This window comes from Schistocerca serialis, chromosome 12 (genome assembly GCF_023864345.2).
Source record: "Schistocerca serialis cubense isolate TAMUIC-IGC-003099 chromosome 12, iqSchSeri2.2, whole genome shotgun sequence".
Classification (NCBI taxonomy): Eukaryota; Metazoa; Arthropoda; class Insecta; order Orthoptera; family Acrididae; genus Schistocerca; species Schistocerca serialis.
In genome coordinates, this window is record NC_064649.1 from 123,924,214 (window position 1) to 123,950,478 (window position 26,265).

The 26,265-nt window shown below is 40.5% G+C and overlaps 1 protein-coding gene across 1 annotated transcript in view; it reads left to right on the forward strand.

Moving 5' to 3' along the window:
• LOC126428213 (uncharacterized) overlaps window positions 1-2,408 on the forward strand; it is a 129,495-nt gene extending 127,087 nt beyond the window's left edge. The window contains exon 9 of the mRNA XM_050090129.1: window positions 1,910-2,408. Within this exon, the coding sequence (XP_049946086.1) occupies window positions 1,910-1,953 (44 nt within the window). The 3' untranslated portion in view covers window positions 1,954-2,408. The remainder of the gene's footprint in view (window positions 1-1,909) is intronic.
• Window positions 2,409-26,265: the final 23,857 nt, after the last annotated feature.

Consider the following 26,265-nt stretch of genomic DNA (forward strand, 5'->3'; position numbering starts at 1 on the left):
CGTTGAGGCTTGAGATTATTTCTTAATTTTTGTTATTTATGTCTTGAATGTACAGGCTGGCAGTGGTGGCTGAGCGGTTCTAGGCGCTTTAGTCCGGAACCGCGCGACTGCTACGGTCGCAGGTTCAAATCCTGCCTCGGACATGGATGTGTGTGATGTCCTTAGAACTACTTAAACCTAACTAACCTAAGTTCTAGGGGACTGATGACCTCAGATTTTAAGTCCCATAGTTCTCAGAACCATTTGAACCGTTTTTGAATGTACAAAACACCATTCTCAGGTAAATAGTAGATTGGCAGCACACCGTGTTTTATCATTGTAGCTCCCCAGAAGGCTTTATATTTACTCCTGGAGTAGAATATAAACCATCAATTACACAGTTTCTTGGCTTCACAAATAACCTTGTTAATTTTTTATAGAGTTTGAAAAAGTCTAGCACTGGTACGTACAAACAGCTGTTTTTATATCTGCATGAAATTTGTATTCTTTCTTAATAGCTTTTTGCTGTACTGTGTGTATGTAAACGAGATGGAAAATCTTTGTAATTGTATTGCAGAGTATGAATAAAAAAATAATTGTTATATCACTAAACAGCAAAATATTAGGATACCTTGTGGTGTCGAGTCTAGTTTTGAAATGGATATTATGCCAAGAACTGCTTCCTTATTTTGCATTCCTTATCTGCGTAGAATATTATAAAACAATTACAGTAGGTACAACAACTCTGTTTGTCCCTCAACAACAACATGCCGCAGTGCTGCACATGGTCATGTAATGCTTCACTACACACACAAAATTTCACACAGAAATGTGACAAAAGGCCTATTGAGTAGAGCCAACACAAAGTACGGGCTTCCTATGGCATCGTAGCTGCGCATGCACAGTAACACCTGTTTTGACGCGCTCTGGCAATTGCCCAAATGAACCTATTTCTTACAGCTCGCAGAAGAAATATTGTGAATGGTGGTTTGAAAAGCATTGCTTTCAAAGTAAATTTCGTTTTACAAAAGATGAATTATATTGTGTGAAAATGTGCGATGAATTTCTTACATTGCAGAATGATTGACTCTTGATTCGAAACTTAAAACTTTGAGGACTAGTCACTTAGATAATGCTAAATGATTCACACCAGAGTTAAAAAAACATTTTTGCAAATCTTATATTGTACATGAGTAGTTTTAAATCTAGTTTAGTTCCTTACACTAATCTGTAATTTTGGTTTCTGTTAATATTGTACATAATATTTTATCATCCACACAGTATGAACTTTTCCGTCCCGTCTGCTCATGTACTTGGAGTTACTGTGTAGAATTCTTCTTCTATTACAATTTTTAGGGCTGCAGCGAATCATCATCTCAGTTTTGAGGTTTGTAAGTCCCTTAGCAATGCTTCTATTACTTTTATACCAGTGTATTTAGGTCAGTTTTCAAAATTTGAGATCTGTGCGAAGCGTACCGCAGTTATTTTCTGTTCCTTGTGTTATGCAGATGAACGGTCTTGTTGGCCTCCAGTCATATTGGTCTTCAATATGTACAGTGATAAACATCAAAATATTAAGTTCGTATAAGATTGTTTTGGCTTCTTTTTCTGTATAATTCAAATTACTTTCTTCTGTAGTGTGAATATTCTTTTCATTCCTGTGATGGCTGAGTAGATGTGCATACTGAGCCAGTTGTTTCATTACAAATATCATTGAGCTTCCCTCGTTGAATACAGTATTATGCCTTCTGTCTATTGTTATACCGTTATTTAAAATTTTAGCATATTTGTGTTTGGTATACCTTAGAGGGCAACACATGCAAAAGACCAATGTTCTTTGTGAAAGCTTAGCTTTTCTTGTAGCTGTACTCTAGGTATATTAATTGAAACCTTTAACTTTTCCTATTTGTGTGTTTGCACTACTCTACAGTGATGTTGCTATTGGGTGACTACACCACATGTCCTGTGCTCTGAATGTCTGCTGGAATTGCAGCCGAGATCACGTGACATTACCTAGGATCAGCTGACAAAAAAGCATCGCAAGCTCGATTTCAGTATTTTGGAAACTAATATGCTGTATTTGGTGGAATTTTGTATTTATACTTTCATAATATCAAAATATGGATTGTCCTTCCAAAAGTGCCAGGAAGATCTATAATAGTGTATAAAATCTTTACCATTCAAGGGATTGAGGGATTTTACACTTATGAGGTAAAGTATACTTAACATGGAAAATTTGTGTTTTTAACTGGTAAACATCTGGGGCTTTTTTGTTTTGTTATCCATGTATACACCATGTGTATTTGTCAGTAATTATGTTTTTATCTTGTATTTTATTGTAAATGTGTTGTGTGTTCAATAAAATCAGTTCTAAACATATTGTAAAGTTATAATTGGCAAAAATGTGTTCAGAGCATTATTACTTAAACAGTATTTTGTACACGCGTAGTCCTACGCTGACAATTATCGGTGAGTGTCAAAGGCACTGAACAAACTGCCCTACACTTGTACCATTGCAAGCTGCTCTAACCATGTCAAATTACAGAAAGATAGAGCACGTAAATAAATGAACAACTTTGGATGAGTGCGCTCAGTTAAATGTTACATGGGGCACTTGCACGCTAAATTGTGGAACAAGTAATTTTGTATTCACATCTCAAATTATTTTGTAATTATGTCTGCATGCTGACCATTTATAATGATTTTCTGTCTGATCAAAAATTTTGGTTGCAGCATTCTGCACCCCCCCCCCCTTTTTGTGCTGAAGACAACCTCAGTGTGCTGTTTTGAGTGTAACATTGTGCATCATTGTTCCTATTGAAATGTAGTGTCGGCTTTTACAACAAATTTCATGAGGAATAAATGTACTGTGAAGCAGTAGTCAAAATGCCTGACAGACAGATGTCTAGAAGATGATCATGGTGTGATCACCACTTATTTTTACAGTACTTTTTGAGCACTGAAGATATTTTTAATGATAAATTAGTATATAGAATTATTCCATATGAAATTAGTGAATAAAAATGTCAACTTACTGATTTGGTTCTTCCCAAAATTTGTGTTGATTGAAAGTGCAAGTTTGGCTCAACTAAGTTGTTTTAAAATGTGCTTTTGTGAGTTTAAATTCTCATCAATATGGACACCTAAGAAATTTGAAGTTCTCATTCTGTTACCTCACTGTGTTAATAATACTGCGGTATTGTATCATTAGTACAGATTTCAAAGGTTACCAATTAACACACATTTAAAATGAGAAAATATTTTATTTCATTCTGAAGGTATATTGTTCCATGGAGACCATTTACCAAACAGTTCTAAAAGATACGTAAAAAAAAATTACAATCAACACAAAGAAATTTAAATCCCTTACAAACTGCTATAACTAACTTCAGCTTTCAATCATGAACAAAGTATTTTATTTAGTGACCTGTACTATCAGCAACATATCTTAACTAATTAATGTGAAAAACAATTAAAGCACTACATTTACAACTATGTGGTAGCTAAATATCACACCCAATTAAAAATTCAGAAACAATGTAAACAGGGCTCCATTAAGGTTTTGTACTGTGCTGTTGAACTGAGCATATGACTAAGTACCTTTCAGTTAGACATTTGTTACGGTCGTCACCATTCACTTCCAAGCAATAAATTTCTAGTTACATTAATTTTTGGAGAAAAGACAGGAAGTGGTTCACATGGTGATGCGAGTTATTTTCACACATTTTACTTTGCACAGTCATAAGTTTAACTGACGAAAAACATTTCATAACCATTATTTTGATAACTATACTTAATTATTTGGTAGATACCAAATGTTTAAAACAAATTTTCACTATAATGGGCAAATTATTTTAAAATTCCAAAACATAGAAAGACTGCTTTATACAAAGTTAAGATGAATTATTTTTATTGCTAAGCGTCAATTTTCTTGAATACACTACATATTTGTATTAGTAATAATGATTTCAGACAAACTGTGTTTCCTGATATAACACAATCCCTAAAAAGTTGATGTAAACATTTTGTTTGAATACATAAACCCAAAGAATATTACTACGTCTTCATTCACTACATAAGTTCATTTTACTCAATAATATATGTACATAGATAGTAAAAACATGTAAAAGGGTATTACACAAGTGAAAATAGGTTTAGGGCACCTACAGAGCCTTCTGTATTTATACGTTATTAACCACTGGGTCAGTAGCTAAATTTATTTGAAACTCAAAAATAGTGAAATTTCCCAAAAGAAATGGCTGACAACAGTGTCCCTCACTTTCTGCACGACTCGGTACTGCTCTCAGAAGACGCTGGAGTCCTGCAGCTTTGGTTGTTCGCAGCACTGAAACACACTGACAATGTCGGTCGTGTGAGAGGGTTGAACATGTGCCCAACGTGGAGCATCCACACACTTATGTGAAGGCCTTCACTGGGTATGTACCTATGTCAGCCGACATCTGTGGGTCACGTGTCACGGCCGATGAATCGAAGATTTTTATCCATGGACACACAGTGGCAAGTGTAGTACTTCTTGACTAGTTATGAGTTTGAAGAGACATCCACTGTGTGAGATCAGGACAGAGACTATCTTCTACTCCAAGATCCCCAAGTTACCTGCTTCCACAAATAGCACTGCACAAGCAATGAAGTCATACAATTGGATCCAGCTGGTGGCAATCATCATCCTGAGGTAGTCCAAAAGAATGTCACTGGTGCATTCTTGAATCACAGCAGTTGGTGTCTGCTATTCCAACAAGCAGCAGCACCTTCAGTGTGAGACAAGCTCCTAGCGTATGCCTCTAAGATGGATGATGCTGTCAAACATTGTAACGCTGCTTTACCTCAGAAGTTGTGGCCAAAAGTACTCCAAGGCTGTGGTTGAGCTGTCGCACACTTGTGACTTCCTTAGTAGCAAATAAGAAAGCACCTCTTCTTTCCTGACAAATGTAGTGCCTGGTGTCCTTTTAACATCTACACTACAGCATCTGGCAGAGAATGAACTGGTCTCACTTCCCAGTGCAAGTCTGTGACACAGCCACCTCAATGTTTCAGTTGTCTCCTCGCTTCCAGTACCACTGTCAACACTACACGTATGGTCCAAAACACTAAGTAGTAAGCTGAGGCTTATCACTTTTCCCATTTGTGTCTCAGTTGCAATTGTTCCTCAGCAGGCACCTGCTCAAAATCAGTGGATTGCCCATCTGCAGTGTAGTTCTGTTAAAGAGTCCACGACAATAGGATATCGTAACAGTCATGAAACTGGTGTCCCTTACAGATAGAGTTCTTCCATTTCCTTGCCTCCATTTGTGAACAAGCTTCATTACAGGCCGAACACTGACATGTGCACATGTTGACAAATCTTCATCAGGGACATAGGGCAGTAGAGAAACTGAAGCAGCATGGAAACACTTTACAGAATGAGGGGTGTTACTGTTGTGCCAAGTCTATCTGTTGTGTTATTTCACTGACCTCTGCTTTTCAAGAATATAAGTTTTCATAGATTGTGATATCAGACAGGCAGGAAAGACAAGGAGACAAAAATAATAAATAAATAAATAAACATGAATGTAGTTTACACAAGACCCTGTTGATTTGAAAAGAGGCTCTGAGGAACACAAGCATGAGTGTATATTTTAAAAGTAAGTGAGCATTTAATATTTAAGTTTCCTGTGTTAACTTCTTTGAATGATACACGAAGTACGTTAGAGAGCAAATTAAATTTGCGATATTTGAACTATTCGTGACTACTACACAATGTTCTTTCGACTGAGCCCACAGCATAGCAAGTCATAACGACATTTTATATATTCAAACATATAGCACTATAGTAAATGAACTGTCAAACGTCAAATCATACTTTATAATAAAGATATATAAAACAAGTTTCAAAACACATTCCACATGTTTATAATTACTACATATCATGAAATCACTAGAAAATTAAGACAATGGCAGTTAACTACAAATGCAATAGGGTCACCAAATCAAACCAGATGTTACTTGAGAATGGCAATAAATCCTAAAAAGCTGTCGTACAGACTATTAGACATACTGCAACTAATCTAGACCTCTTCTTTCCAGACTACTGCAAAATGTTTAGGGCCAAATCAAAATATTTACAAAAAGCAGGCATATCCTTTCCTAGTGAAGTGTGTGCTTAGAAAGGAAATACTAGCTTATAACAACTTCAGGTGCAGTAAGTCAAAGTACATTACTTTCTAGCAATTTCAAAGTTACTTTCCAGAGATGATCAATGCAAACTGTACAAGACATATTAAAAGGTTTCATTTTCCATTAGCTTTGAGAACATGAACAGTATTCATGTTATCAGAACTTTGGATCATCATGCACACAATTTACTTGTATTAATTATACTGAAACATTCCAAAATTATAACTACAAACATGTCATATAGATAAAAATTGATCTTTACACTTCCCAGTTTTTACTGGAACTTCACTTACTGGTGGTGTTTACAAGAACTAAACTCTTAATTTACAAAATTTTCAAAGACAGGGCACAAATTACCAGATAATATTTACAGTTTGTGAGTGACAATCTACTTCTTGTTGTGGAGAGGTACACAAAATCATTCCAATGAAGTACATTTCCTCCTGCATTAGAAGGCTAAAGTACATCATTGTTCAATTACATAAACAACAACATCAAAGAATAAAACATACAGATCAAACTGTGAGTAGAGATGCTGATTCTATTGTGTGTGTTCTACAGTAAACAAATAATTGGGAAAACAGAAATAAACTTCTACACAGCATAGATTTGCTTTCATTTCATGCTACATGCTCATTTCCAGCTGTTTTAGAAGTGTTACACAGCTAACTTATTTGAACATGTCCTCAGTTGAAATTAAACCTGAAATTTTTTTCTTGTATTACAATTAATCTACATTTGTATTCACTGTCTGCTGTATTTAGTATTTTTTACATTAACCATTGAATGGTTAAGGCAAGGAGAGGTAATAATCATTGGTGCACAGAAGCTCATAAATGTACACAATTTAATAAGCCCTATATAACTGGAATACAGGGTCCCTCTGTTGCAGTTCCATTCTTTGCCGTCTATTTCTCAGAGATAACTATTTGAATTATGAGGTCAGTATTGTGATACAGAGTCTCAGAAACAATATATCTGACTGAAATAATTCTTCCTCTTCTCTGCAGCTTCTAGCTGATACTCAACAATAAGAAAATCCTTTGACAGTATAATTTATTATCACAGCTATACATTACGACTACTGCACCGCGAAATATACGATGCCACACAATTGAGGATGGGACCAGTCATTCAAGTACTATTTGTGTCATAACAAACAAATAAAAGCTAAGTGGCTGGAAGAATTATTTCATATCCATCTGTAAGTGGTTAAGAGACCTGATAACCTCCACTATACCAGAGAAAAACATGAACAATATACGTAAGTAGTTGTATATTCTCACTCCCACAGCACTAGACTTTATCCTGCTATTACAGATGAGTAAACACATTTCAGTGACTCCTTTCCACTGACAAACAGCTGGGATTACAAAGTATGTTACAACTAATTATCTTTCTTACAACACAATACATTATGTTCTTGTCTTATTGCCATTTACTGGGCATAATACAATAGTACGTATGTGTTTCTTTACTCTAACGTCTCAGAATAAAATAAATAACTAAGTGCATTCACTGTGAAGGTTTCATTTTTGGAACTACACGCACGCATGCATGCACGCACACAAATCTATTCTGTACTTAATTGACAGCATTAAAAATAAATAGAAGTTTGGTGATTTAAATAAGCAAAACACTGTATTTTAAGATAAACGGACACATCTAAGTAAACAAGACAAAAAAAATTGAAAACATTGTGCAACATATATCACCGGCCTCGGCCTTGAAAATTCAGGTATTTGCAAGACTGATTGTGACAATTGCCCCAGCTTCTATCTTGGGCAGACTGGAAGAAGCTTTACAATAAAATACTCTGAACACACTGATGCATTTAAACTAAAAAATGTAACACCAGTAAATCTGCAGTAGCCACCCACTCACAAGGATTAACAAAGACACACTAACATTGAAGATAACTTACAGATATCACATACCACAAATAAATGGAAGACAATAGACCTCTTGGAGGAATTAGAAATATATAGTCACATCCTCATTTTGTATTTTCCTCAATTAACTTATAAGCTTTAAGGATCATTGTAAGTTCTGTATATGTAAATCTGTGTACATATGTCTATAGTATGCAATCTGATGGCTTTACAATTTTTCATCAAAACTTCCATTCAACAGTATGTTCACTCTTGGACTACAAGCATTTTTATATTATTAACATTTTGCACGTTGCACAGCCCACAGATCATCATTGGTTAGTTGCATCTTTGCTCGATAGGAGTAAATGACATCTTTATTTAATGGATACTTTTTACATTGTAAACAAAAACGTCTAGTGTAAAGCACATGTGTGATACTTTATGCAACATTAAGAATATTATGAAGTATGCCATAATGCTGTATTTGCAATATATGAGTGGTTAGCAATGCAGTTCAGTGTAAACACTGCCTTTGATAACAAGGACTACAACAAAACTAATCACCATCCATTGGTACACATGTGAATGCATAAAACTATTTCAACATTTATATAAATGAATGCAGGCATATAGCTCGTTTTTATTAATAAAACTATGTATAAAGCACCTCTAAATATTCAAATATTCTTATGCAGTCCAGATGCTGACAACATGCTGCTAACCAAAACAGTAATGTAACTGAAAATGTTAGCCATCTGCAGGTGAGCATGGTACCCCAAAACTGGTTATAGTACTTAAATAAAGCTAGTTGCATTATTCAGCAGCAATAAAAAACTGAACATTTTGATATATCAAAGACTTAAAAACATTATTAAATCTGAAATTGTGCCCCACAGTCTTAGTTTCCAATATTATTGGGGTTCAGTAAACTGCACGATTTTCTTATGGAACCTATTGAATTCAAGCACTTTATACACAAATACATTAGTGGAACAAGCTGGCAGCCACAATTGTAAAAAGCCTCTTCCATTCAGTAGAAACTACTTATCTTTTAGTCTTGATTTACTGCCCATGATATGTAAAAAAATTATTCAGTGTGTTTGCACATTATGCACAAGTTTTCCCACAAAGGGGAACATTTATGTTAGGAACACTGAAAAAAGAAAATGAAGGAAGATCAGAATTTACCATCCCGTTCACCAGGTTTCCAGAGACAGACCGCCAACATAGATCGGAGAAGGGAAGAAAGGAAATTGGTCTCCCAGCGTTTGGGTGATTTAAGGAAACCCTTAACCACGATGTCCAGCGGATGTCGCAAATCTTACACTGAAAACTCAGAAACATCAATAAAACAATGTTGTTTGTAACAATACAACTATCTACAATTATGATATTCTAAAACTTATTTACCTATGAATGTACTAATGTATACCACAGTCTTCAAATTTTACTTAATACTGACCTCCAATTGTGGAAAGAGATGGAAACAGCCTTAAAGAATTGTATGAAATAATGAAAGCAGAAGGAGCAAAAACTGGAATGAACAGTAAATGAAAACAAGATATATGACGATGGCTAATTGTAAGAAAAGCAAATTGCATGACCTGGAAGCCTCTAATAAATGTTTTGATGCTGTCTGCTGCTTCCATTATTTAGTTTCCCTCTTAACTAGCAATAACAACATGAGATAATATATTAGGGAAAGTATTAAAGCAGGAAGCAGAACCTATTATGCAAACTTAAGGGTATTCAAGAATCTCTAATTACAATATTAACCAAGTCAAGAGTACACTATTCACTCATCTGACCAGTGATTACATACAGGTCAGAAATGTGGATGATGAACAGACAAAGATGTGAACAATCCAAGGGCATTTGAAAGGAAAATCCTGCGAAAAAGTTTTGGGTCTGTGAGAGGGGCTATGGGTTGAAGAATATGGTACAACCATGAAATTCAAGACCTTATAAAAGGGAAAGATATAGTAAAATTTGTTAAATATCAAAGAGTATGCTGGTTACGACTTATGGTGCGGATGACAGATGACAAGATGCCCAAACGAATAATGAAAAGCAGATTGTATTCCACCAGAAGGGAGGGCAATTTGTTGGCTGACCTTACCAAGACGCAGAACCAAGGATGGAAGAGAAAAGCAGAGAACACAAATGTACTGAGGAAGATTGTCGAGAAGGGCAAAGGGTTGTAGTGATGAAGAAGAACTAAGCTCTAGTCCGCTATTTATTACTGAAGCTTCTCTTCTTTAAGAAAAAAAAGTCCTAGAGAAAACTGCTTTAACTTTGTTCTCAGCTAAAGTCATTTCAACTTTGCAAAAGTATCACAACATGCTTTTGTACTTCATCTGTGCAACTGATCATTTTTTCAGGTGATGTGTAATTTTTATATTGTCTTAATAGAGGTTAGCCACCTTTCTTTTGATGTATTAGGGGTTGAATTTAGAATGGCGGAAAAAAAGGCATATATTTGACTAATGGACAGCAAGTGCGACATTTTGGTGGGGGACACATTTTGTGGGTTTAAAGATATTAAAGTTATGTAATTTCTGTTGATCTTATCATCAATTCACTTTTTATTGGTCATTTGATCCGTAACTTGTAGACCTACATCAAGAAGTGAAAAATTCTGATACAAGAGTCCAACTGTAAACCACTTAATTTCAGGCTTCTGTCTGTACTAGTTTAGACTTAATTATCCAAGATTAGACTAACTGTGATCATAAACTACGTAGGCTGTAAGTTACACAGCTATTTTATATCAGTCATTGTGGTTCCAGAGCAAGATGGGAAAAACATAGTACTCTGAGGAAGATTTAAAACAAGCAACTGACGAGGTGGCAAAGAACACTGTCAGAGCAGTAGCTAAGAAGTTTAACATAGGAAAAAAAAAAAAAAATAAATAAATACATAAATATAACAAATATAATAATAATAATACACCTGCACCCTCTGAGCACCATCACCAAAAAGCATCTAGCAACTTTTATATACTATACAATTTTTTGATCTTTTAGAATAAACTGAATGAGTACACTTTTCATGTAAAACCAGAGCACATCTGGTATCCAGATGAGACTCATTTTTCCCGTCACCTATCACACTTTGAAGTCTTTGCTGGAATCAGTTCAAAGTGTCATTAAAACATAATTGCCACAGAAAGAGGTAATACAACTGTATTGGCCTGTGTGTTTGGATCTTGACAGGCCATGCCCCCATTAATAGTTTTTTAAAGTTGCTTCAATGTGGAAAAATTGGAAGTGGCTATTTTGAGAAATTTTGTTGTTGTGAAGGAGGCCACTCCTCCTCTGATGGACACTGTTCACATCTTAACAGCAAAGAGCAGGAAGTGGAGGCTCTGTAATACTGAAGCTTCAAGCCCATGCAACAGACCTCCCACCACCACTAGACAGTGTCTTTTTCAACTGTATAAGAATGTTTGCAATAAAGAGCGTATACCCATATGATCATTCAAGTTACCCATATGATCATTCAAGTTACCCAGTTGAGACACCCGACCTACAAAAATCTGAACAGTATTTTGCAGGAAATTATGTGGCTGAAAGTGACTTACAGTCAGTTAGCCGCGAGGACCTTCCATCTCTGTACGAAGAGTGAGCAGCAGTTATGGTAACGAATAAGCCTGGGCCATCTCAGCTCCATACATTACCCATCTTGGCCCAACAGCATGTAGTTCAGGTCAGAATAAAGTAGATTTTGAGACACTACTACCAAAAAAGTTGAAGATAGCACAACCCCCTACCAAAAATAAAAGGCAAGTTGACCCACAAAGCAAAGATGACCACATCTGAGTAGTTCTTAACACTGATACAAAAAAATGAAGTTATGGATGGAAATAAAATTACCTAGATTAAAGAAAGAAGGAATTCAAATTTAGAAAACATGAATCGAGTATACCCAAGTGTGACCCATCAGTGTAACAAACTGAATGGGAACAAAGTTCAAGCAGTTTGTTTGAAATGCGTTGATCACAATAAAACTGTTTCAGTCTGATGGAGACATATCCAGAGCTAGTAACTGTAGCTCTGAGGATAAATTCCATTTGGCACCCATAGATGGCAAAGATAAATGAAGTTATGTTAAGTAAGTTTGCTTTCCGTGGAAAAGTTGCAGTTTTTTAAGAAAATGTTGGTTTAATCAATTATGTTTGGTTACTTGTAAAATATGATTCTTGTCTCATTTATCAGCTCTTGGCCGTAAGTGCTCTTACAAGGATTTATTTGAGGCCTGGGTTAAGTGAAGAAGTTGTCCAACTGAATTATAGATGTTCTAATGTATTTCTTCTGTTCTGGCTTTTATGCGATCTATGATGAAGTGTAACATGTCACTTCGTACAAGTGGTAAGTTACTACTGGTACATTCTCTTTTACCAGTGAATGATGTTTGTCGTCTGCACATAGAAACTTCATTAAATACATATTGTTATATGCGAGTTAAATATGTAGGCTTGACACTGCATTTCTATTAGATCTGGCGGCTCTGGCAGCTGCTTATCACAATTTGATAGTTGCTCGGTTGGCAGTTCCTCCATAAAGGTGCACCCACCCTCAGAGACAAGCAGCATTCCAGAGAAAGGCTGAAGCCCAAGACAATAAAAGGATGATGGCACGAGGACAGTGAAAGACTCATTTTGTTTCTATCCCCTCATGTGGAAATGCTGCTCAATTGCTGTATTGAATGCTAATATTTAATGACAGAAATGTGTTCCTGCTGTAATACTTAGTTAATTTATGAGGAGTAGTCAAACTAAAACTGAATACTGACCACATTGGAACCATGGAATGATTCCATTGCAAAGTATGTAAGGTGGCATCATTTTGAGCCACATTACAACTACCACTCTGGAAAGAACACCCTTTAATAGTATAAACATCGAGAAAGGAAACCATTAACGATACTGACATCGGCAAGGGATCTTAATTTGTAGCAGAATATCTGCACGTTGGGCAATAGTGAAGCAGACGGAGACGGGAGGCTGGTGGGAGAACGGGAAAGACACAAGCGAGGCAGGCAGGCCTGAGAGCTGAAGACAACAGTGCCCGTAAGCTCCTGGAAACCCCAGGCAGGTGGACCGCGGCTTAGCGGGAGCCACATGGCCAAGGACAAGGAGAAGACACAGGGGGCTCGCTCACAAACCACGTGGCAGCGTGTAGGTGGTTTTCCCAACGGCCAGAGCGTAAGCTTCTGGAACAGTCTGGAAGCTTCTAGAAGCTTCGGTCAGTTGCAAAAATGAGATTGGTCAGCGCTCGGAAATGAACGTCTTCCAGCAACGTGATTGGCCATGCACATTAAAGGGGGGAATTAGAAAGTACAGGAGCTACGAAAAAGCGTAGCAACTAAAAACACTTGTTCCTGGGGCGTCGAGGATAGCGGTTGGCCCTGGCGAGGTGTGCGACCTCGTTACTGGGACAGAGTACTTGTAGCGAGAGCCTGAGGATCGTTTGGTGTTCCACGACAGCCTTGGAGGTGCCTACAGAAGCTTTTGGTGAGATAGAATTTATGTTAGCTTGCTGAGGCGAGAACCTTTGCAACGATGAGCGTTAGATCACTCTAGTGGTCGTGCATTTGCAACGGCGGTTACGAATTAACGACCGTGAATATATCACAGGACAGTGCCACACAGAGTGATTACCAAATGTGAATAGGCAGAACTACAATGTTGCTAGTACTGTGTAATCTTGTATAGAGTAAATTGCACAAGAGTAAAGAATTTAACACTACTGAGTGTATCATTTCATAGTTAGTACCTTCCTTTGTCATTTTATTATCTCCTTATTTGTGTATTTCATGTTTGCAACCACCTGGTGGAGGCAGTGTTTGTAGGTCAGCACATCTGAACATTCTAGCATATACTGAGGATATGGTTAGAAACCAACCAGATTTGCATACGACTAGTTGTTGTCACATATAGAGCAAGGGATAAGCTTACCCTTCTGGAGAGGTGTCAGGGCGACAAATTAGCGTTATAAAATCCCTTGTGCAAAATTTTTCACTTAAACGTTCGGCTCGCAGGCTTACCCATCAGCAGAAAAGAGCAAAACAGAAGTGGTAGCTTACAAGTAACCACCGCAACTGTTACAACATTCGTCTCACTAGTAGATGAGCTCAATTCTTGTTCCATACAATGCTGCTGGCTACTGATGTATCCACAACCACACCCACTCTTGCACTTCCTTATCTGACAAACTGACGTCCACTTGTGTCTTTCTTCAGGTTGCCAAAGATGTGAAAATCTCACAGTCACCGATCCGGACTGTAAGGAGGATGCTGAACCTTCATCTGATTGGCAGTTTGGGGGTGGGCATTATTGTGTGATTCCGATTGACAGCAATCCAACAGCCCAGGGGCAAACAGCAAAGCCAACAGTGGAAACATTTCTCGTTTACACTGGAAAAGAAATCCAAAGCTATTCACACAAGTTCTGGTGAAGCCATAACAACCTTCTCCTTCTTCTTCTCCTCTTCCACCAGCAGGGGCCCTCTGCTCTTGAGTTTCTGGAGCACAGAACCACAATCAATGCACAGCATTACAAAGACACTTTGCAGCAACTGTGATGCACCACAAAGTCCAAATGTCCAGGAGTGTTGCCAGACGTGTTGGATGGAATCACCCTGTTGCACGATACTGCCTGTCCCCACATTGCCAATCGAATGAAGGCGCGGTCCAGTGATTTGGTTGGGAAACACTGCAACATCCTCCGTATGACACTGTTCTTTCACCGTGTAGTTTTTCACGTCTCTGGCAACCTGAAGACAAACATACAGGGTGTTTCAATAATGACCGGTATATTTGAAACGGCAATAAAAACTAAACGAGCAGCGATAGAAATACACCGTTTGTTGCAATATGCTTGGGACAACAGTACATTTTCAGGCGGACAAACTTTCGAAATTACAGTAGTTACAATTTTCAACAACAGATGGCGCTGCAAGTGATGTGAAAGATATAGAAGACAACGCAGTCTGTGGGTGCGCCATTCTGTACGTCGTCTTTCTGCTGTAAGCGTGTGCTGTTCACAACGTGCAAGTGTGCTGTGGACAACATGGTTTATTCCTTAGAACAGAGGATTTTTCTGGTGTTGGAATTCCACCGCCTAGAACACAGTGTTGTTGCAACAAGACGAAGTTTTCAACGGAGGTTTAATGTAACCAAAGGACCGAAAAGCGATACAATAAAGGATCTGTTTGAAAAATTTCAACGGACTGGGAACGTGACGGATGAACGTGCTGGAAAGGTAGGGCGACCGCGTACGGCAACCACAGAGGGCAACGCGCAGCTAGTGCAGCAGGTGATCCAACAGCGGCCTCGGGTTTCCGTTCGCCGTGTTGCAGATGCGGTCCAAATGACGCCAACGTCCACGTATCGTCTCATGCGCCAGAGTTTACACCTCTATCCATACAAAATTCAAACGCGGCAACCCCTCAGCGCCGCTACCATTGCTGCACGATAGACATTCGCTAACGATATAGTGCACAGGATTGATGACGGCGATATGCATGTGGGCAGCATTTGGTTTACTGACGAAGCTTATTTTTACCTGGACGCCTTCGTCAATAAACAGAACTGGCGCATATGGGGAACCGAAAAGCCCCATGTTGCAGTCCCATCGTCCCTGCATCCTCAAAAAGTACTGGTCTGGGCCGCCATTTCTTCCAAAGGAATCATTGGCCCATTTTTCAGATCCGAAACGATTACTGCATCACGCTATCTGGACATTCTTCGTGAATTTGTGGCGGTACAAACTGCCTTAGACGACACTGCGAACACCTCGTGGTTTATGCAAGATGGTGCCCGGCCACATCGCACGGCCGACGTCTTTAATTTCCTGAATGAATATTTCGATGATCGTGTGATTGCTTTGGGCTATCCGAAACATACAGGAGGCGGCGTGGATTGGCCTCCCTATTCGCCAGACATGAACCCCTGTGACTTCTTTCTGTGGGGGCACTTGAAAGACCAGGTGTACTGCCAGAATCCAGAAACAATTGAACAGCTGAAGCAGTACATCTCATCTGCATGTGAAGCCATTCTGTCAGACAGGTTTCGGGTAATTTCATTCAGAGACTACACCATATTATTGCTACGCATGGTGGATATGTGGAAAATATCGTACTATAGAGTTTCCCAGACCGCAGCGCCATCTGTTGTTGACAATTGTAACTACTGTAATTTCGAAAGTTTGTCTGCCTGAAAATGTACTGTTGCCCCAAGCATATTGCAACAAACGGTGGATTTCTATCGCTGCTCGTTTAGTTTTGATTACCGTTTCAAATATACCGGTCATTTTTGAAACACCCTGTACAAGGACACTGGTTTCAGTTGGCTCAAGAAGTGGATCCACCACCAGCCAACTGCAGGAACTTATTATCTCACGTCCCACTGGAATAACGTCTGAATGCGTGGGGGTGATTAATTTTGAATGGTATCATTCTGTGGTCCCATTGTGGAGGGACACCAAAGAGGTAGCAAACAGAATAGTTAACCTTACGAGAAAAACACCACGCAGCAACAAGGATAAGACTATGAAAGTAAAGAAAGAACTGAGAACCGAGCTCCGACAATCCACACCCGACAACAATTTCTCAAAAACCTTTACCATCCTAGAGATCACAGAAGCACTGAAAGAAATGAAAATGGATAAAGCGGCTGGTTTAGATGAGGTCTACCACGAGTTCTTACGGCACCTAGGACCTCGAGCTCTACTGGGGCTACCTCAGTTTTACAATGACATCCAACGATCGAAAACACTACCACCACTAAACAAACCAAGATCGTTGCCATTCTAAAGCCTGGCAAAGATGGAAAGCTCCCAAAGGACTATAGACCTATAGCTCTTCTAAGTGTATGCTACAAACTATTGGAGAGACTTATTCTCAACAGAATAAAACCCAATGCTGAGAATTTCATTCCTATTGAACAAGCCGGATTTAGACCCGGTCGGAGCTGCTGTGATCAAGTATTATCTCTTACCACACATATTGAGAGTGGATTTCAAAGGAAGAAAAAGACAGTCGCCGTGTTCATAGATCTATCGTCAGCATATGACACAGTGTGGAGGGAGGCAATGATTCTTAAACTCCAACGCATTATTCCTTGCAAGAAAACGGCTACCCTAATCAACAATACGCTCTCAAATAGATTTTTTGAAGTACACCTAGATGGAGAGATAAGCAAGAAATATAGGTTAAATGATGGCCTGCCCCAAGGATCCGTGCTAGCTCCATTACTTTTTAATATATATACATCAGACCTACCAGAGACATCTTCTAAGAAGTTTATCTATGCAGACGATATTGCTCTCACATATCAACATCGAGACTTCCACAATTCCGAAAGAATCATTGAGGAAGACCTTATCAAAATGGATGAATATTTCGAAACATGGACGCTCAGACCTAATACTTCTAAAACCCAAGTCTCCTGTTTCCACCTGAACAACAGACAGGCAAACTATGTACCCGACGTAGAGTTCAGAGGTCAGCTGCTTAACTACAATCCCGTCCCAAAGTATCTGGGAATTACATTGGACCGATCTCTGACGTACAAGGAGCACTTACACAAATGTGCAGCAAAAATCAAAACCAGAAATAATGTCCTACGCAAACTCACTGGAAGTAGCTGGGGAGCAAGCGCCACAGTTCTCAGAACATCTGCTCTCGCACTAGTATATTCGGTGGCCGAATACTGTGCTCCAGTCTGGCTAAACAGCACTCGTACAGCAATGGTGGACACCCAGCTAAACGACACCGTGAGGCTCATCTCAGGCACTATTAAACCGACGCCCCACCAATGGCTCCCGGCACTGGCTAACATAGCCCCACCTCATCTAAGGCGAAGATCTGCACTGAAAAGGGAATGGCAAAAGGGCGCTAACAACCGTGACCTACCCTTACACAAAGACTGCGAGAATCCCAGCCACAGGCTCAAGTCCCGTAAGCCATCACGGAGATTAGGGCAACAGCCGATCGAGGACAATTATGATATCGACGAAGCCTGGCGTCGGGAATGGGATATGTCTAACCCTGATCATCTTAACTTAGTCTTGGACCCAACCGTATGGCCCGAGGGCTTCGGTCTTCCCAGAAAATCTTGGACAACTTTAAATCGTATCCGAACAGGCTACAGTAGATGTAATTACTGGAAGCACAAATGGGGACAGACTGACTCACCCAACTGCGACTGTGGGAATCCACAAACTCTACATCATATCGCAATGGACTGCCCTACGAGGAGATTCCCTGGCACAATGCAGGAGCTGCACCTCCTGGAGGGAGATGCTTCTGGCTGACTGGGGGGACTTGGACATACAACCATGAGTCTGGTCTACTCTTCTCCTTCTGAAAAACCTATTACTAGATATTATTACTATAATTTCTATGTATTTTTGTGTATTTTGTGTTTTACTTCCTTTTTTAGATCTAATAATTGTTTGTTGCCTGTAACATTGACCATTCATTGTTTTTATACGTTGTTTGTGTTGCTACTTACTTACTGCTGTATTCTATTAGCCATACGAAATATATATATATCTTGGGTAAACAGGGAGAGAGATTTTGTTTCCTTTCTCTGGGCACACTGATTCCACGTATGCCAGTAATGGACACGTGGTGCTTTCATGACATGGAAACAAAGACAACCTATTCAAGATGCCATACTGCTTATGTTTCAAATGCCAAATGGAAAATCAGGATATTGATTGGGCACCTCACATAATTCTACATTAACACAATGGCTGAAAGAGAAAAAAGATTCGTTACCATTTGGCATACCAATGATGTGGCAAATGCCTCAGTACCATGTTACTACTGTTTGGTCAATGGTTTTTCATCGACCTTGGCGATTAGAGCCATTCCCTATCATGAACACCTACCCGTGCTGGCACCTCCATCCATGTGGGAGAAAGTTCCTTATCATGACCACGAATCTACAAACTCAGAGGAAGCACAGTGTCTTCTCCAGAACGAAGACCACACTTAGTGACACAAGCAGACCTAAACGACATAGTTCACGATTTATACTTATCGAAGAAGCATGCTGCAATTTATCTTCAAATCTTCAGGAATGGGGCTTATTTCAGGCTGAAACAAAAATTACTCACTTTAGATGACATAATACAGATCTACGAGGGCGCAAGCAATGTTTGTGCTTTTAGTGATGATGTATGTTTAATTAAACAAACTTAATATCAACCTGCAGAGTAGCACTTCTCTATAGAGATGCCTCGAAGACACCTTAAGGTTGTAACATATAATGGCAAAAGTTTCAATCTGTACCTGTAGGATACTCTATGACAACGGAAGAGAATTACATAAATTTGTTGCATATTTGAAGCTATTAACTATGAGGAGCCCTCAATAAGTAATGCAACACTTTTTTCCTCCACCATTTTCAGCTGAAAATGTGTGGAATTCGTTGTGGGACATGGTGGAATATTCTCACTTCAGCCTCTATAGTCTCATGAAGTCCCAGTAGTTGGCAGCACTACACGAAGCCTTCAAAATGGCCTGTAGCAGTTGTGTTTCACGCAGAGAGCTGTCATCGAGTTTCTTTTGGCACAAAATCAGAGCAATGCAGATATTCATAGGACTAACTAAATCTCTATGGAGATTTGGCAGTGAACAACAACATAGGGAGTCGTCGGGCGAGGCTCCATCGTCATCGCAACAAGGTTGTCGAAACCTGTTTGATCTGCCACATGCTGGCCGGCTGTGACTTCTGCAATGTTGGTATGTGTGGACAGTCTCAGACGAGGTGGTAGACGGATCACAATATAACACCTCACTGCTCAACTGGACATCTCTGTTGGTAGTGCTCCACAGCAAAGAGGCATCCACAGAACTTCACTGGACTGTTTCTCCCTCAACAACACTACACAGCCTTCCGACTTCCATCAGTTTGGCCCGATAAAGGATGCACTGTGTGGGAAGCAGTATGTGGACGATTGGGAGGTTATCGATGGAGCAAGACAATGTCTCTGATATCAACTAGTAGAATAGTACCGTGCAGGCATATCAGAGCTCAACATAATGTAAGGCCATTGCACTGAATGGAGATTATGTTGAAAAACAGAGTTTTGTAGCCAAAAGAGTGGGGAATAATATGGCATATTGGAATCCCGAATAAAACCACCTTGCTTTCAGGAGGGCAAAAAAGGAATGTTTCACTGCTTACTGATGGACAACTGGAAAAGGCAGTGATCTTAAGGCAATTGGTTTATTAACTTCTCTCCAGAGTTGTTCATGAAGCATCACTGTTTCCTTTGTCTTCGGGATATCTGCACACAGTAAATAGTGACCACCAATAAGGGAAAGAAAACTAGAAATAGGTACCTTTGGCCGTTCTCAAGTGTCTTCCTTCCCCTGCTGGATATAAAGCAGCTCCCCCCCCCCCCCCCCCCCCCCCCCAAGGACAAACTGAACATTCATGCCAAAGAGAGCATGGCACCTCAACTACCTGCCGGCCGCCCCTGTTGAACAAGGGCAGGGAGGAGGATTAATTTCTTCCTCGCCACTGTGGCAGCACCATCGTGTTTACACCAGAGGAACAGAGAGGGGGAAGCAATCTGGCGTACACGCCAGTATTCTTATGAGTGGAGCGCTACCAGCCTGTTACGGCCGTGCTTTTACTCACAACTAATTTTGCAGAAGACGAAATCTAATTTGAAAATTCGAATGCAATGTTCGATACCGCGGTTACATGTTAAGCCTGAAGCAATTTTGCTAAGCCCTTCAATGGAAGTTTCCGAGTGTTTAATTCTTCCCACACCAAGGCGACCGGACCTGCCCCGCAAGGGGCCTCCCGGCCAATGATGCCAAACGCTCATTTCCACTAGTGTAAAGTAACGGTAACGATTTTATTAACTCAAAATTATAGATATACACAGTACAAATTTATCCCACTGCGACACCATCCAGTTGACGCCATCCTTCAAGAAGCTACGTGGCTGCTGTTGGATACAAGTCTGGAAGTTCAAGTGTTAATGCATTATGGTGTGGCCGGTCCCCACACTAATACCCCTTGCCTGCATGTTCAGTAGTGGACGATAACTTGTGTGACCACCTCCTCTTCGGCAGGAAACAACATTAGCGCTTCGCAACATCAGACAGTGCGACACGTCAGTCTCTCTACCAGTAGATGGCGCCACCAAACCCGCAGTTACGTGGTGCCACCTTACGTGTAAGGCAAAAGTAGATGCACTGGCCAGGTTTCATTTCAATGAACCTCATGTTAGTCAAGCATATATGCTTGGTAAATAAATCAGCTTTTGAAGATAGATTATGCACTCACCAGAAAGTCCTCAGTGTATGACAGGAAGACAAATGATATCTCCTACAAGTGTAATCAGTACCACTGCATATTTGTTTTGAATTGATTAAATACAACCTCATTTGCAGCTGTGCTCCACAGTGTTTGTGTGCACGTTTTAAAATATGAACTCTCTTTTGGTTGTTAAGGGTTATGGCTACGAGCTCTCCTAATATGCTTTTGAGAATATCAGAGGATGCCAATACATTGTTAAACAGCAGTGTCTCCCATACGTGTACTGTGGACGGGATAATCTATAAGGAGTACCACCACTTTCAAACCTCATTTGCAGCTGTGCTGCACAGTGTTTGTGGCAGAAGGCAGTCCATTACAAGTGGCCAGCAGCCCTTCGAAACTGGACAGTAGGGCCACCACTGTAGATGACCTGCCAGAGGAACTGATGCTGGAGATTTTCTCATATATGCAAGCTTCAGTGGAAACAAAATTTTACAGAAGGTGTTCACTCGCTGGAGAACTCTGGCCCAGGGCGCTCTTTTGTGGCTTCAAAAGAAGTATGGTATTAGGTAAGAAGCTATGATTCAACACTACTTGCAGACAGTAATGAGGAATGAGAATAAGCCTTGTGGAGCAGAGTGTGTGCTGCGTCATTGAGGTCTTTTGTGCTGGCATCTTTGTATCAAAGCATCTCACTCTTCAGACCACATCAGATTGGAGTTACAAAATGAGCTTTCAAAGATTAACACTGTCTTCTTCATCAGGAGAGGACTGACTGACTGCCAGGAACTGTGTCCACTTCCTTTATAGTGATGTTGGAGCTGCACTCATCATCACCTGGGTGATGTCACCGAGAGAGCAGGATTCACGTGCACAAATGCAGGAAATCGATAATGTGGTGGTTTGCCTACTAGTCATCCAATAGGCCGTGATTGAGGAATCTACAAAGGGGACCGTGCGACTCTTTGAAAGCTCGAGTTGTAACTCCCATTTGACACAGTCCGAACATTGAGAAGATTTTCTACAGAGTCTGTCCCTTTTTGTGGAGTTCTCTGGCAGATTAAAACTATGCACCGGAGCTGAAACTGAACCCAAAACCTCACTTTTGTAAGCAGAGCTGCTCGGGCATGACTCACGACCTGTCCCTAAAACTTCACCATGAACAAGGCCTCTCCAAATCTATCCCCACAACGTAACTTCCAACAGGACTTCTCCCCTACTTTGCAAGTCTACAAAACTACCCTGCATGCCTAGCAGCCCTGAAAGAAAAAATGTCACAGAGAAATGGCTTAGCCATGGGATAAAAGAATGTTTCTAGTCCCACAAGGTATGTAGCTGTGCTTCTGTGAAACTTGGAAATTAGGAGATGAGAAGCTGGAGGAAGAATTCGAGTAACAATCTGGGAGACAATTATAATCTGACAGCAAGTTTCGAAAATTAAGTGTACCACGATTCTATCTACTGAATCAATAATATTCATCCTCTCCTCACTGTATTTATGCCAACAGTCTTGCCGCAGTGGTAACACCAGTTTCCGTCAGATCACCAGAGTTGAGCACACAGTTGGATGGGTCACTATCAGGATCTGCCGAGTGCTGCTGGCAATCGGGATGCACCCGGTCCTTGTGAGGCCAATTGAGTAGCTATTTCTTGAGAAGTAGCAACATCGATCACAAAAACTGACAACGGTCGGGAGAGCAGTGTGCTGACCATGTGTCCCACCATATCTGCATCCGGTGACGCCTAAGGGCTGAGGGTGACAAGGCAGCTGGTTGGTACTGAAGGGCCTTCGAGGCTTGTTTGGATGGTTTGTTTTGTTTCTTATGTACGAGGGCTATTCATAAAGTAGGGAACGTTTCCGCCTGACACCACTAGGAGTGCACCGATCGCTTATATTTTGGTATGTGCGTGCTCGGCAGCTCAGTCGGCATCCATCTGCGACAGCAGGAACATTTCTGCGCGTCTGGTTTTTTCGATATTCAAATTTGAAATGTGCACTGCAATCGAAAATCCCGCCAGTTGTGAGGTGCAGTCTGTGATAAGGTTTATGTTGGCAAAAACCTAAAACCTATAGACATTTGTTCTGAACTGTGCAAAGTGTATGGAAACAACGTAATGAGTGAATATTCCGTCCGGAAATGGTGCATTCGGTTTAAAAATGTGCGAACCAAGGTTCATGATAAAGAGAAGAGTCGACGCCCGAGCATTGTGACTGACAATCTTGTCACTAAAGTTGATGGAACGATCCGTGAAAACTGTTGCTTCACAATTATGGAGCTTTCGCTTTCTTTTACCCAAGTTTCACGGACTTTGTTGTTTGAAATTCTGACTCAAAAGGGAGGCTACCACAAATTTTGTGCACAATGTCTGCCCAAAATGCTTACAGAGCGCCATGAAAAACAGCAAATGAGGGCAACGTTGACGTTTCTGGAGGCCTACCACAAACATGGTGATTCATTACTGGATCGAATCGTAACTGGTGACGAGACTTGGGTGAAACATCAATTGTGAGACAAAATTACAGCCCATGTAGTGGAGGCACACAAGATCCCCCCCAAAACAAAGAAAATGTTTGCAAACCTTGTCAGCAAGGAAGCTGGTGGCGACAGTATTTTGCGATAGGCAAGGTGTGCTGCTTATTGATTTTCTCGAACGTGGAGCAACCGTAAATTCTGCCCGGTACAGTGAATCTTTGTACAGCCTTAGAAGAGCAGTTCAAAACAAACGCCGAGGAAAACTTACGTCCAAAATTTTGTTTTTGCACGACGACCCCCGACCTCACACGGAAAACCGCACTAAAGAACTCCTTAATTGATTCAAATGGGAAATTTTCCCTCATTCGCCCTACAGCCCCAATCTTGCACCAAGCGACTTCCACTTGTTTCCCAAGATGAAGAATTGGCTTGCAACGCAGCGCTTTGATGACTACACGGAACTCTAGGCGGGCGTGACCCACTGGCTGAAGTCTTAGGCGGCAGAATTTTACAACAAAGGTCTTTCAAAGCTTGTCCACCGCTATGATAAGTGCGTCAATGTGTTTGGTAGCTGTGTGGAGAAGTAATACCGGGTGACCAAAAAGTCAGTATAAATTTGAAAACTTAATAAACCACGGAATAATGTAGATAGAAAGGTAAAAATTGACACACATGCTTGGAATTATTAGAACCAAAAAAAGAACAAAGTTCACAAAATGTCCGACAGATGGCGCTGGACAGCAAAAAGTCAGTGACTGCGCATGACAATCGTGTATAAAAGGAGCTGTAATGAGAGAGAGAATCAGATGCGCCAGCAGTCGCAGCATGTTGACGTTACCTTAAAAGGCGCTTTTGGTGAAGCTATATTATCAGAATGGGGAAGGTGCTAGTTCAGCGTTACGATCCTATCGCCATAGGAAGGGGATTCGAACGGGTGAAGGTCCGTTGACAAATGCAGCTGTGGCGAGAATGATTTCGAAGTTCGAAGCCACGGGTTGTTTAGACGATAGACCCTGTAGTGGCCGACCGAGCACAAGGCGTAATGCTGCTGAGACAGTTCAGGAAGAAATGGAGACTGTAGCGGGTTCGTCTGTACACGGGGAAGTCAGCGCTCGTGTAGTCTATGTCGCACCGGCATTCCATTCACTACTGTACGGTTGGCACTTAGGCGTACCCTCCGATGCTATCCGTACAAAATCCATAGGCATCGTGAACTGTTACCTGGCGTTTTAGTGAAGCGGAGGGCATTTGCGGTGTGGGCGTTTCAAAAGATTTCGGTAGATGGCAATTGGTCGAGTAACGTGTTGTGGACCGACGAAGCTCATTTCACGCTCCGAGGGGCTGTCAACGCCCACAACTGCAGAAATTGGGCTACCGAGAATCCTAGAATTGTCGTGGAAACACCATTGCACAATGAGAAAGTTGCGGTATGGGTTGGATTTACCATATCTACCGTTATCGGGCCTTTTTTCTTCGAGAAAATACGTGATTCTGGTTTTGTAACTGTCACCGTGACGGGTGAGAGGTACGCCGATATGCTACAGAATCTCATCATCCCCAGCCTGGCTGACAAACACCTGCTGGAACGTACGATGTTTATGCAGGATGGCGCTCCACCCCATACTGCTAGACGCGTGAAAGATCTCTTGCGCGCGTCGTTTGGTGATGATCGTGTGCTCAGCCGCCACTTTCGTCATGCTTGGCCTCCCAGGTCCCCAGACCTCAGTCCGTGCGATTATTGGCTTTAGGGTTACCTGAAGTCGCGAGTGTATCGTGATCAACCGAAATTTCTAGGGATACTGAAAGGCAACATCCGACGCCAATGCCTCACCATAACTCCGGACGTGCTTTACAGTGCTGTTCACAACATTATTCCTCGACTACAGCTATTGCTGAGGAATGATGGTGGACATATTGAGCATTTCCTGTAAAGAACATCACCTTTGCTTTGTCTTACTTTGTTACGCTAATTATTGCAATTCTCATCAGATGAAGCGCCATCTGTCGGACATTTCTTGACCTAATAAAAACCCATGTCATTCCAAGCATGTGTGTCAATTTGTACCTCTGTATCTACATTATTCCGTGATTTATTCAGTTTTCAAATTTATACTGACTTTTTGATCACCCGATATGTCAGTCGCTTTTTCATATGCATATAATAAAATGTATTTCTTGTATTTAGTCTTTTTTAAAATGTCAAAACGTTCCCTACTTTCTGAATAGCCCTCGTACGACAAACTCCTGAAGTCGGTTGTAAGGCTATTGCAAACTGTCAGTAAACGCTAAAGCACCAAGGTGAAGTGTTATTGGATATCCCCATAATTACAGAAAACGAGACCTGGTGCTACCAGTATGACTCGGAGACAAAGCGACAGTCAATGGCATTGTGCTCATCGTCTTTCTTGCCGCCCATTTAAGTTGTCTGACAAAATCCAAGTTTAAGAGGACACTGATCACCGTTTTCGACAGCA